The 14,636-nt window shown below is 40.7% G+C and overlaps 1 protein-coding gene across 1 annotated transcript in view; it reads right to left on the reverse strand.

The window, feature by feature from the left end:
* Nucleotides 1-14,636, reverse strand: part of RORB (RAR related orphan receptor B) — a 218,322-nt gene that overhangs the window by 51,380 nt on the left and 152,306 nt on the right. The window contains exon 4 of the mRNA XM_038403352.2: nucleotides 12,149-12,550. Coding sequence (XP_038259280.1) covers nucleotides 12,149-12,550 — 402 coding nt within the window. The remainder of the gene's footprint in view (nucleotides 1-12,148; nucleotides 12,551-14,636) is intronic.

The following is a 14,636-nucleotide window of genomic DNA, read 5'->3' on the forward strand; positions in this document are numbered from 1 at the left end:
ATATGTGGGGTTGGAAAGGAATTTCCCCCAAAGTTGTTGGTTACTTTAGATGGTCTCGCCCTCCTTTGCATTGTGTTGGTGTGGGTCACTTGCCAGGATTATCTGAGTATATCTCCCTTAATCATTTCCCTGACATTGCAGGAACCTGAAGCACTGTGTCCCTCCTGTTTTGTGGCTGTGGCCCAGAATTATTTAGTCTCCTGTGAGTTGCAATGCTTTTGTCTGATTTGGTTGTTGGGTTTAGTGCAATGATGGTGTTGGTGTCCTGTGATATACTGGAGGTCAGACTAGGTGATCTAGTGGTCCCCTCTGGCTTAAACTCTGACTCTTACAGTAATGCCCCAAACCTCCAGTTAAAACATTGTCCCGGGTGCTGTACAAACTCATTTCCAAAGGAAAACTGCCTTCTCACCCATCCGCTCAACATGATATACCATAAACAAAAAGGAAATAAACTTTAAATCACCCTAGGCAGAACTCTGCTTAAACTTCTACTTAGAACATTCACTGCAACAACAAACTTAAAGGGCAATATTTAAAAGGCTTTGAGTCTAGCGTAAATTGATCAAACCCCAATTAGGAACACTGCCAACGGCCGTCATTTGTAACATTATAGTGACATTATTAGCAGGCTTACAACTGACATGTGAATTGACTTAATTTTAAGGAAGTTGAATCCCTTTCAGAGATATGCTGAAGCGATTTTGACTTTCAGGAAGATCTGGTCTGAGGCATTCTTTTAGGGTATCTACTATATTTTCAAACAGTTAAACCAAATAATTTCAAATTAATTGCTTGATTACATAAATAAGTACTAGACTCATGCAATTTAAAAAAACACATTTCGCCATGCTTATTGAGCTGCAGTGGTGTGTGTGTGTGTGTGTCTGTAAGACAGAGAGAAAGAGATGAGGCTTGTTAGACTATGGTCTGGATCCAAAGCCCATTGATATCAATGGGAGCTTCTGGGTGGTTAGCAATTTGAAAATCAGGCCAGTTATTTAGGTGTTTAAATATTGGCCTACGTGCTTAACTTAAAGCCCTTGTTTGTGAAAATCTTGTTTATTTTCAAAGACTGCATCATGAGTTATACCGCAGACTGAATTCCCCCAAAAGTCATTACAGTTCAGTAAGCAATTAAATTGCCTTGATTAAATTGTAACAACATAGTAAGTTATTTATGTAGATTTAGTTCATTTTAAACTGTCACATTGTGTAACAAACTCTAATAAGGCCACTGCATACATCTATAATTAGGTTGTTTTAGGTTAATTTTAACCCTATAACACATGACAACTTGCTTGAATGAGAAACAAGGCATTGTAAAACTAGCAAACTTTTCAGTTTAAAAAAATCATCCTCTGCATTTCTGAAAACTTATACAGTACTTTTTGAGACCAAATCAAACATTTATTTCTAAATGGTAAGCCCAGAGCAGCTAAAAAAATCAGGTTTTACAGTGAGAAGGAAACCAAAAAAAGACTCTTCAGTTCAGTATCAGCTGAAGCTAGAATGATGAAGGTGTTTCAGTTTTGCCATGTTCTAGTTTATTCCTCTGTTTTTCTGTCCATTTGTCTGATGTAGTTGAAACAGTTTCTGAGGAAAGCTATCAAATTAGTTTTAAATCTTGCCATACACCTCTCTCTCTTTGTGAGTTTAAGAGTGAAAGTATGAGAGGGGAGGTGAGAGAGAGAATTAACAAAATAGAAAAGGAGTACTTGTGGCACCTTAGAGACTAAAAAATTTATTTGAGCATAAGCTTTCATGAGCTACAGCTCACTTCATCGGATGCATTTGGTAGAAAATACCGAATTTTCCACCAAATGCATCCGATGAAGTGAGCTGTAGTTCACGAAAGCTTATGCTCAGATAAATTTGTTAGTCTCTAAGGTGCCCCAAGTACTCCTTTTCTTTTTGGGAATACAGACTAACACGGCTGCTACTCTGAAAATTAACAAAATAGTTTATAATTATAACATTCAAAAACCAGTTGGAGAACACTTTAATCTCTCTGGTCACTCGATTACAGACCTAAGAGTGGTTATCCTTCAACAAAAAAGCTTCAAAAACAGACTCCAAGGAGAGACTGCTGAATTGGAATTAATTTGCAAACTGGATACAATTAACTTAGGCTTGAATAGAGACTGGGAATGGATGAGTCATTTACAAAGTAAAACTATTTCCCCATGGTATTTCTCCACCCCACCCCACCCCACCCCTCACTGTTCCTCTGATATTCTTGTTAACTGCTGGAATTAGCCTACCTTGCTTGTCACCATGAAAGGTTTTCCTCCTTCCCCCCCCTGCTGCTGGTGATGGCTTATCTTAAGTGATCACTCTCCTTACAGTATGTATGATAAACCCATTGTTTCATGTTCTCTGTGTGTGTATATAAATCTCTCCTCTGTTTTTTCCACCAAATGCATCCGATGAAGTGAGCTGTAGCTCACGAAAGCTTATGCTCAAATAAATTTGTTAGTCTCTAAGGTGCCACAAGTACTCCTTTTCTTTTTTTGAAAATAGTTACAGTAATAGTTACAAAATTAAGAGTTGTTTTTTTTGGTCTAAACTGTGTCAGATGTGCTGAAATGGGCATACAACTATCATTTTACTTTATTTTGACTATCACCTTTAAATAGGTATGGAAAGTAAGGTTATGATGGTGTGGAATAGTGCCCAAAGGGTGTCCGTGTAATACACATGGAGTAGTTTAATTAGTCACTAGATGGCAACGTTGCTCCATTGAAATATAGCTTTAAGACATATACTGTTTCTGTACTGGAGGGGATTTTAAAACAGGAGTTGAGAAATGTGACTTCATATCACCTCTGTAAGAGGGATCTTAAAATATGGCCTAGGAAAGAGAGAGGCAAAGAGACATACAAGGCTCACAGGACTATAGTTATAGATGCATCAATTTGTTCTGGTTTATCGTACATGTGTGTTGTAATGGCAAAATAATCCTATAGAGTAGGTGAGTTTTTAATATTGTATTTAGCAGTAGTATTTTCGACATTTTTGAAATATTAAGAAGACATTTTTTTATTTTAAATATATTTTTAGGGAGGGAGATGGGTTACAGTATGACTCTGTCAGTCTCCAGAGTGTCCCTTTAAGTAACATTTGACTGAAAAGATAATCTTACATTACATGCCTGCTGAAATCCAACTCAGCAGAGAGGACAAATTCTGGAGTGACTGAAGCAGGAGTTAGAGAAAACAGAATTCATACTCTTGGGGACATATTTTTTTCAACAGTCAGGTTATGTCTACCCCTCAGCCTATGTTTGCAAAATGTATGTCACTCAGGGGTGTGAATATTCCACATCCCTTGAATGACATATATTAACTGACATAAGCGCTCATGTACACAGTGCTATGTCAACAAGAGAGCTTCTCCCGCTAACATAGCATCTGCTGCTTGCAGAGGTGGGTTTTTTATGGCAATGGGCGAGGTCTCTCCTGTCACCATCTTCACCAGATGTGCTGCAGCAGTGCAGCTGTAAGGGCACAGCTGTGCTGCTGCATGTATAGACATACCCTTAGAAATGAAACATACTACATGGTCTTGCAAGAAAGTTTAGTGCTATCATAGGAACTGGTATATGAGGCAAAGCATATAGCTTCAGTTCAAAGTGCTGCTGAAATCCCAATAGAATGTCAGCATGTAGGGACAGATCCAGCTCCCATTAAAGTCAATGGGTGCTTTTCCATTGATATGAAGGGGAGTTGGATTCGGCCCTTAAAATGCATCAGTGAATGAGCCAAAAGCTTTTAAAAATTAATATCTCATATAAAAATGAGAAACTATGTGCTAAATTCCTGGTTGTCAGTGTGCTTTAATAAATAATAATAAGAAGAACAACAACACTTTACTGTATATAATGCTGTTTATCCAAGGACCTTCAGCATTTTTATACACCGAACTGAATCACGGTTGAAACCTTCAAGGTATTGAGCACTGTAGTTTCTGTGAGGCTACCCTTAACTGGAAGTTATTGTGCCCCCTAGCTCAACCCATATTTTGGTTTTCTTTTCTGTTAAATACCAGTCAAGGGTTTTTAACTTTAAATATAACTGTTTATTTTTGCCATGTTGCAGACCTTACTTTGCTTTTTGTTTCTGGTTGAAGGCAGGGTCAGGGCCAGCCCTACATTTTGCAGGGGTCTGTGTGAAATAAAACATGCACTCCTCCTACACAGCACACTAAAGAGTGGCTGCAGGTGTTAAAGCACGTTAGTTCATTCACAGTGGTGAAGGCTGAGGGGATAATATCAGGCCAGACGATGTCAACATTGTTCACTATTTCACAGTTGCTTATTTTAGGAGAAACTTCTAGATACACAAGGCTGGTAGGTGCAGCTTAAGTAGATTACCACCGCTTCCCACCTGCTAAGAACTGATGTAAAGAGCTACTAGAGGAAGCCATTTGTGATGCACGACAACATTTTTAGTGGCCTTATAAACCCAGGAACTATGCTATGTAATCAGGAATGACATCTATCTTACCTATTCACTATTTGCATATGTATATATAGATATAGACACTCCTGTAACACTCTCTACAGTTGTATCCATGAATAGGCTTTTTCCCCACCCTTAACAGGTATAATAATAAATTGTTCTTCTTCTTCTGTGGATTTTACAGGAACTAAGGAAATGGGGCTTGCTCCTTTCCCTCAAAATAATATTAAATGACTATCAACGTTCCCATTCATCTTCCACAGCAGCCAGTTTTCTTGTATTGGACTCCAGTCTTGCCAAGAGATTCACCAATGTAGGTGTGGTATTAGGAACTGTACCTTAAAATAGTTTAGTATCCCAGATAGGAAGTTATACAGAGGCAGTTTGAACTTTGTCACTGAATAATGATGGTTTTTTTTTTTTCCACCAAATGCATCCGATGAAGTGAGCTGTAGCTCACGAAAGCTTATGCTCTAATAAATTTGTTAGTCTCTAAGGTGCCACAAGTACTCCTTTTCTTTTTGCGAATACAGACTAACACGGCTGCTACTCTGAAACCTGAATAATGATGATTTCTTTCAAGCCTCTTAGACCCAGAACCATTACTGAACACCATAGTGGAATCCCCTGCAATCAAAGGGACTCCATGATGCCGACACAAGTGGCTCTCTTTTGCAGAATTGGGCCTTATAAAAAGAGAGAAGTGATTTAGCTGATCATAGCTAGAGCAGTGTTAAATTCAGTGAGGTTATCAAACCCTTGTTCTGCTGCAGTCCACACAGACTTTTATCTCATGAATTTCACTATGAATTTCAGGTTTGAAACCCAAAACTAAAAAGGTAAATTCTGTCAAATCTGCCAAATTTCATCTGCTTTGTTCTAATGGTTCATGATTCTTGGAGAACAGTTTCCATCACTCTTCAAAAAGAAAAAGGGACCAGATCCTTAGCTGGTGCAAAGCTGAGAATCTGCCCCTATATATTTATTTCATTTTTAAAACATATTGTGAGTAGTCTTATTTTATTTTGCTGTGTAATAGGAATCAGGATATTGGAACATATTTCTTCCAATAAATAGCTTTTCCAGTTATCAAATGCCTAAGTTTTGCATCTATGTTTAATTACCCACAAAGCCTGTTTATTGCTTCATACGCTTCATCATGAACATTATTTCTTAGCTAGCAAAAAGACTTCCCAGTTTTGTTTCTATGCCGTAGATACTGCTTTTGATTATATATATCCTGTATTTAACAGAGGACAGTCATTTTACCCTCTTAGCACATACCGTGACCAGATCATGTACAGTTATACAGGGAACTATTCAACCACTTTGAATGAATGCATTATGTTTCTAAATACAATGTGAGAGCCTGGAATTTAACTACTATTTGTTGATATTTCCTCCTACAGGCCTATTTGCTGTTACAATATTTAGGAACACAAATTGGCATGCAATACTTGAGTATCTAGCCCATAAAAAAGCCTCGTGTTGCCTTGACGTGATAGTACCATGTTTTTTTTAAATATCTATTGGGTATCAGTAGTGAACTTCAAAATGAAGAGATGAACATGACATTAACACGTCTACATTTTCATTACTGATATTAATGGATGTGAACTTAGATTCAGAATATAATGAAGATTATTATTTTTTTAAAAAGGTCTAAAAATAACATGGTTTTTAAAGAACAAATCATGCCAGGCAAACCTGACCTATTTTTTCAGAATTACAGAAGAATTACAAAATTAGTACGTGAGGAAGGGACCACTGACAATGTATAAAGCATTTGATAAGGCATCTCATGAAATCTAACTTATAAAATTAAATTGACTTTTAAGTGAACACCATGACATGGGCTGCAAACTGGCTGATAGGCCACGAACAAAATGCTCAAAGGCAATTTATTCAATTGCAGCAAGTTGTTTAGCTGGGTGCAGCAGGGATCATTGTTAGGTTTAGTCCTACCAATATTGAAAATTTTGTCTAATAATCTGGAAGAGAGGATTCACCACGTTATTTAAATGATCAAATTATTCTCAATTGTAAGGAAGTGCAAATGTAAGTGAGGAGAGAGACAATTTAAAGTGACCAAAAGAGGTTAAAAGTATGGGTATAGAAAAAGGAGATTCAGCCTTGGAAATATGCACGCCAGTATATTTTGGGAAGCTAGCCCCAAATGAGAAGTTTGATGTATGGGAGAAAAGAACAAAGCTCTAATATCAAAAGAGATTAAGGGGTTACGGTGAGCAGCAAAATAGAGATTAGTGGGCATATAAAGTAGAAGCAAAAACGGTCAGTGTGATTCTGGATTGCCTCTGCAGAGCCAACATGTCCCAAACCGTGGAGTCATTTGTGTCTCTCCATTTCTCCACATGATTCCCATGAGAATAAACTTTCAATCAGTTTTGGGTATCTCAGTATCAAAGAGATGTAAAGCAATTTACAGGAGTTGAATAAAATATAGCAACATGTATTTTGGCTGCAGAGATTGATTCTTGAGGTAAGATTAACAGAGTGGGTGTAGTACCAACTGTCTAAGTGACAACTAAGGAGCGGCAAGATAACCAACTAAAAGTATTTTAAGAATGTAAACAGAAGAGGAAAATTTAATCTGAAAAACTTCCTAATCATGAGATAGGCTGGAATGCCTCCAAAGAGTAGTAAGTATTAATGGAACATTAATGTCTCTTGGGACAGTTAAAGCAAGACTGAGTAAATCACTAGAAAATATATTATAGGGAGCAATCTTCACTGGCATGGGATCAACTTAATACATCCTTTCCATCTCTATTTTATATTATTCTCTATCATTTTCACATAGTACAAGCTATAACTCAGGAGAGCACTTCTACTCACACAACAGTTAAGTACATACTTAAATTTAAGCCCAAGCTTCAGTTTCATTGAAGACAACAGGACATAATCACATGCTAAACATTAAGCATATGCTTAAGAGGTATCCTGAATGTGGGGAGAGGGGACTTAAGCATGTGCTTCAGTGTTTTCATATATTGGGGCCATGGACTGCGGAGCAGTTTTCCAAAAGTTCCAGTAATACAGCATGAGCACATCTTTTCTATTTTGTTTAAACATACCTCTTCACTAAAGAGTGAGTCAGGTAGTCAGAATTGTTTATATGCAACTGGAAAGTCAACAAAAGGACTGAAGATCTGAAAAATATGTTGATTTCTTATCTGTAGTAAGCAACATACAGTTATTGTACTGAACAGTTCATTCCCTTGTGAATAATATTACCGGTTCCTGCAGTTAAAGACACGGAACATCTCTCAAACTAATGGGATCTTTCAGAATGGAACAAACTTGATGTCAGTGGAGATTCAGTAGAACCTCAGAGTTCTGAACACCAGAGGAATAAACTGACCGGTCAACCACACACCTCATTTGGAACCAGAAGTACGCAATCAGGAAGCAGCAGAGACCAAAAAAAAAGAAGCAAATATAGTACAGTATTTTGTTAAATGTAAACTACTAACAAAATAAAGGAATAATTAAACAAAAAAAATGTTACAAGGTAAGGAAACTGTTTCTGTGCTTGTTTCATTTACATTAAGATGGTTAAAAGCAGCATTTTTCTTCTCATAGTAAAGTTTCAAAGCTGCATTAAGTCAATGTTCAGTTGTAAACTTACGACTATTTCAGAGTTCTGAACAACCTCCATTCCTGAGGTATTTTTAACTCTGAAGTTCTACTGTATGCCAATTGACACTAGTTGAAAATCTGGTCTTAAGAGCATCCACAGTAGTTTTAATTCATTAAAACAAACAAACATACAAACAAACAAACAAAACAAAACAAAAAACACTTGGGTAAAATTTCAAAAGGCCTTACGATCAATTTCAAAAGTAACTTAGGCACTTAGGCAGTTAAGTCTCACAAAGGGCTAGATCCATAAAGAAAACGTAAACTCCATTTTGCAATACTGAATCTTTAGAGTCCTGCCACCCACTGAAATCCCTAGCTGTAACTTGGTCACTGGGTCAGAGAGAAAGTGAGAATGACTCTATAGCCAAGTGGTTAGCACGCTGTCTGAGAGAGCTGGGTTCCAGGCCCGGCTCCAATGACTATTTAAGTATTTCATAAAAAGTGGAACACCTTCAACAGGAGAGATGTGCTTTAGTGTTTTCCTGTATTGGGACCATGGACTGTAGGGCAGTGAGAGAGATTGAGAGAGACCCACCCTGGAATACTGTATAGCCCAAAAGCTAGAGTACTCACCTTCTTCCTTTCTGTTTGTGTGGAGCCTGATCTGGTAGGCATGCTCTACGGTGGCCTCTGAGAATGCCTACGGATTGGCCTCTACAGGCGAGACAGATGAGGGAATTCCTAGCTTGAGGATCCTGCTGGGACTGAGGTAGCTTCAGGATTTAGGCAGTGTGCATGCCCACTGGCAGAAATGTAGGCACATTGGGGACTTTACCAGTGAAAACTTAGCAATCTAGGGAATTTAGGTGCCTACAGGGTTAAGTGGTGCCTGAGCAGAGGTTTTGAGGATCTAAATTTTGGACTTAGGTGCCTAAGTGATAGCTAAGTGCCTAAATTCCTTTGTGGATGTAGCCAAAAACTTTTGCTTAGTCCTACTTTCCCTACCCAAATTTGGAGCTAGTATAAGGCTGCTCAACCACCAAATAGTTTTCAGTTTCACTAAGTGGAGAGAGTGAGAATTCTTCCTTTGCTGAGTTCCAATCTCCTGTGATTAACCCTCATGCTCCTCAAACTTGTCCCATCCTCAGGAAGCTAAAGTTACCCCAAATATATGGGATCAGAGGGAAATTTAGGGAAAGGAACGGGCGAGTGCCAACTCAGTGCTCACTAAATTGTCTCATTACAGTGTGTTGAAGAGGCAGTTGTCTGATGTGCTCACCTCTGGTATGATCAGAGGGAATGGAAGAGGAAGGTGAGCCCAGCTGTTTTTTGCTAGGAAAGCAAGGAAAGGATGAAGATTTAGGCAGGGATATTATCTTATCTGAGTGACCCTGAAGGATGAGAGGGTTTGGGCCTGATCTAAAATCCAGTGAAGTAAATGGAAAGACTCCTACTGATTTCAGTTCTGGGTCAGGCCCATAGAGAGTCCAAAAAGCAGTGGGGCAGCACCTCATCATCCCCACCTGAACAATCTACTGCAGTGTTTCTGTTAGCACACCACATTGGTGCCCTGGTGCATGTGAGTATTGGTTCACAGTTTTTTAGATCAACAAGTAGCAAATAGCTGATGGTACAAATTACAGCAGCATTTTTACTCTCATTACAAAGTCCCTTCCTACACAAGATACTTCAGGGTCACAAGTGGTGGTATCTGTTAGACTTGACTTTTCTCTTTTGTTCCCACCCCAGACATCTTTAGGCACAAATTGGAAATGTGACTCTTCCAAAGCATATAGACACATTTGCACAAGCCAAGATGTACAAAACATTCAGTGTGTGCAAAGAGCTCAAGGATTTGGTTTCGTGAGAGTGAACCTACTTTAGTTTATTTTTTTACTGATGTTATAGACAGTGGTTCTCACCTGGGGGTCTGTGAGTAATTTCAGGAGTGCCACTGGGCCCTGTGGATGAAGACTGAAGCCCCGAGCCCCAATGCCCTTTGCAGGACTAAAGCCCAGAGCTGCAGGGCTGAAACCCTGTAGCCCTGAGCCTCAGTACTCCTGGCTGAAGCCCCAAGCCCCAGCCCCAGCCCCAGCCACAGGATTGAAGCCCAGAGCTGTGGAACTGAAGCCAGGAGCCCTGGTGCGGGCTAAAGCCCCAAGTCTAAGAGTGGGAGTTGGGAGGGCACAGAGGGTATTGTTCCACCCCCTCCCCCCAAAATGGCAGTGCCTTACCCAGAGCAGGGCAGTCCTGGGAGCAACTCCACACTGTCCCCCACCTCCTCCTCTCCCCCAGCCCCTCCCAAGAGGCCCTGCCCCCTGGCCAGGTCAGAGGGGGGAAGTTGGAGCCAGGCAGTGGGGGGGCAGCTGCTGCTCTGGCTGCTGCCATGAAGAGGGCAGCCACAGAGCTCTCCTATCTCCTGGGGCTACTGCTGCTGCTGCTGGTGCCCAGGGTTGTGGCTGCTCCTCAGCTCCCAGCTTTTAGTGCTGGAGCAGTTGGTAAGAGCCACCAAAGTGGGTGACCCGACTCCTGGATAGCAGAGTCCTCAGGGAGCAATGATCGCAGGGCGGGGAGCATTCCTGGGCTCCTGATACACAGCCCCTAGCTACCCCTCTCCCTACACCCTGAGCTACCCCCCTGCCTGCACACAGCCCCTAGCTACCCCTCTCCCTGCGCTGAGTTACACCCCTCTCCCCACACAGCCCCTAGCTACCCCTCTCCTTGCACTGGGCTACACCCCTCTCTCCATGCAGATCCTAGCTATTCCTCTCCCTGCACCCTGAGCTACACCCCTTGCCTGCACCCTGAGCTACCTCCCCTCCTTGCACATAGCCCCTAGATACCCCCTGCTTCAGCCTGCACCTTGAGCGGTTTTCAAACTGAGCTGAGCCCCACTCCACCCTACCATTTGATTTATAAATTTTGGTTGCAGCTTTCCTGTCCCCCGACAGGCTGGATGGACTGCTGAGGTGAGTCGGGGGTGGAGGTGATGATCCCTCCCTGAGCCACACTATGCAGAACTGGCCTGAGCCTTGCTCCCCCCCAAAAATGGAAGTCAAATTACACCTATGTCCAAGGACACCCCCCGCCCCACCTGCCCTGGAGTTTATATAGCATGTTGGGATGGGGGGGGGAGGGGACTCAGATAGAAAAAAGTTATAGATTACCCTTTTCCTCTTGTTTTTTAATTAAACCCAATTAGAGAGGTGTTACCCTCTAATTTTATTCTAAACCACAACTGACTCAGCATTCATCACTTGTTGAGGTGGGAAGCTCTTAATTAGTAAGCCAGCCTCTTTTTCTTTTTTCTTAGAATAGAATACAGTGCTTTCGGCTGAGTGTGTACATGTGAGAGCTTGAGCCATTTTATTTAGTTAGAAACTTTCCCTAGAGTGTGACCAAAAGAACATTATTGTCCACCCAAATCCAGCCTTTTTAACTGTTTGAAACACCTGGCAGAAGGCTTGCACTACCATTTGCACTGGCAGCTAAAGGAAAACTTGAGTAAGATGCATGTCCAAAACATCCAGAGAGTTAATCAGGAGAATACAAATCACAGCCTATTTTGGGCCAGATCCTCATCTCAATTACACTGCTTTAAATCAAGAGATCAGTGAAATTACTCCAAATGTACATCTATGTAACTGAGATCAGAATCTGGTGCTCATTTTAATAAACACAATAGAATGAGCCACCTTAGGGACTCTTTGTTTTGACAAGAATATGTATAGCTGTCAGAAAAGATCATTAAACCCTTCTGGTAATGAGCTCATTTGAAACAAGCTCCCTGTTAGTAATTATCACTTGGTTTTGATTGATTCATCAGTTGCTTTCGGTGTTCCATTTTCATAAACAGTTCATGAATTGCTGAGTTAAGAAATGTAATAATTATTTTAGAATGTGGTAAACTCAGTCAACAACAAAAGCCCCAGCTAGCCAGCCAGCCAGCCCTGTTTCAGGACCAGTCCATTCTAAATGAATTGGCTGTGTACCATATCAGTTAGAACTGGACTGCAATTTATTCAACAACAAAGAAAGTCAAATGGAATAGTGAATGCTTGAGGAGTGAGAGTTTTTCTTACCTATTTCAGTCATGGTTATCCCCGGAGCTAATTGCCCATTGTTGAAAGAGCTATAGGTAAACAAGTTTGGTACAGAAGTGAGGTCATAGATAGGTTCCTGCTTTATCTGTTTGATTCCAGTCATGTCTAACCCAGACTGATCTGGGGAGGGCTGGGCAGAATCCACATTATAATAACCCTCAGACTTTGGCAGGTCAATGACATGCCCATTCGAATAAGTGCCACCAGTTTCGTTGTTCAGGTTGCTCAGGCCATTACTGATGCTGCTGCTGTATACCCTGGCAAGGGCTTCTGCCTCACCGCTCTGCTGCTGCCGTTGCTCCTGTAATCGCTGCTGGTGCTTCTGCACTTCAGCATACAGGCTGTCCCTCTGCTTTTTGGACATTCTTCCAAATTTCACAGCTGAAAAGCAAACCATAACAGAAACCGTTGCTCTCTTTTTCTGAAATTCCTTCCCTTTTAACATCACTTTTGCCCTGTCTTTCTGCTGGGGAAATCAGAGATGACACAAATCTGCAGACTACCCACGTATTATGAAAGCTGAAGCAGTATGCTCTTGGATTTGCAAGGTACCAACACTGCTCCATTTTGACAGACAGGGACTCAGTCAACCAACATATTCCTCCCTGCTGTGAATGTTAAAAAGACCTGGCATCTTTCTCTTCTCTCTCTGTGTTCACTTCACAACAACCCAGAGGTATATAAAACTTACAACCTTTAGGTTTGTATCCCATGTGCTTTATCAACTTGCTCCCAAACCTTTAAACTATGCACTAACTGATTAGTGCCTTCTGATGAAAGCAAATCCTAAAGTCCTGTTATTGAAACCTTTCAAGGGGCTATTATCTTCACATTCCTACTTTTTTTTAAACAACATTACAGGTTAGAGTTAGGACCTGCAGGAAACAGCAAACTTGAAGGTAAGCAGCATAAATGAATGGCACATCTCATTTGGATTTGCATAATCATATTTTACATAATCTCCATCTGTAAAATCTGTACATTCTTCATGGATGACAAATGAAGGAAATAGAGTAAGTCAGCATCAGAGTGCAAACTGGATTCTCTAGCACTTGAAATCTTTAGAGACTCATGTCTTTCTAAAAGGTATGCTCTGATTCAAGCATGAGTTATTAGGCTTGATGCAAGAATTACTGGCTGAAATTCTATGGCCTGTGTTATACAGGAGGTCAGTCTAGATGATATTAATGGTCCTTTCTGGCCTTAAAATCTATTAAATATTTTTGGGCAGATCTGGGAGACCTCAGCCCAAAGATGGTAAATAAGCTTTTAGAACAAATGAGGTAACTCAGTGGGCAGAAGATCTAGAGGGGGAAGAAGAGGACATCAAGGATGGAAGCCTGAAGGATACCAATACAGAGCACAAGGGAGGGACACCAGGACATTGCTTTTTGGGAATGTAATTATAGAATGGTTATTAGCCAAGATGAGAGGGATTGTCTCCCTAGCCTCTGTTTGCCAGAAGCTGGGAATGGGTGACAGGGGACGGATCACTTGATTAATTGTTCTGTTCATTCCCTCTGAAGCACCTGGCATTGGCCACTGTCAGAAGACAGGATACTGGGCTAGATGGACCTTTGGTTTGACCCAATATGGTCATTCTTAATGAAGCATCAAATACTCCTTTCATGTGGTAGGAGGACAAGTGTTTTCCAAAGCCGCTGAATTACTTTAGATCCTTCTTCCTATTGTGTTAAATTTAGAGACAACATAAATGACTGCTGAAGATGGGCCTGATTCTCATTTACACTAGGGCCACTTTATACTTCTATTTATATCCACTCTCAGACCCCTTTATGATAGTCAGATCCTATAAGTCTGTGTGAATGTGAGTGTAACTTGCATGCTGAGGGAGCAGAAAGATGTGAAAGAAGAGAAGAAAAGCACCAAAGAAAGCAGGGTGCAAGAAAGTACATCAAATAACAGCTCCATCAGTTTCTCACTCCCTTTTAGGGATTACTTTCCCTGCTATGGCCCTGCCTTTCCATCCCCTGAACATATAAATTATACCACTTTACACCATCATTTGCATTACCTATGGATCCTGCCCATCATTCACTTCTCACTCTTATTTTAACCTCAGCAGATGAGAGCAGGGAGGGCCAATCCACAACGACTTTATGTTGAAAAATGCAACTACATATTTTCTTTAATTTTAGGGCCTCAGTAATAGAAACAAACACCCACTGTTTATGCTCATTATATTTTCATTAATTGGGCTCTCCAGCTGCTGTCAATTAGCATCCTGCCTCTGTGTGATAGAAATTAGTCTGTTATTAGACTGAGAGTTAAAATTCACATATGATTTCTTTGTAACAATGAAAAAAAATCAATAAAGGCAAGACGGTTTACATTACAGTGTTTATACTCATAGAGGTTAGTGCAGGGAGCGGCAATCTTTGGCACACAGCCGATCAGGAAAATCTGCTGGCAGGCCGGGATGGTTGGTTTACCTGCAGCATCCACA

Source organism: Dermochelys coriacea, chromosome 5, assembly GCF_009764565.3.
Source record: "Dermochelys coriacea isolate rDerCor1 chromosome 5, rDerCor1.pri.v4, whole genome shotgun sequence".
NCBI lineage: Eukaryota > Metazoa > Chordata > Testudines > Dermochelyidae > Dermochelys > Dermochelys coriacea.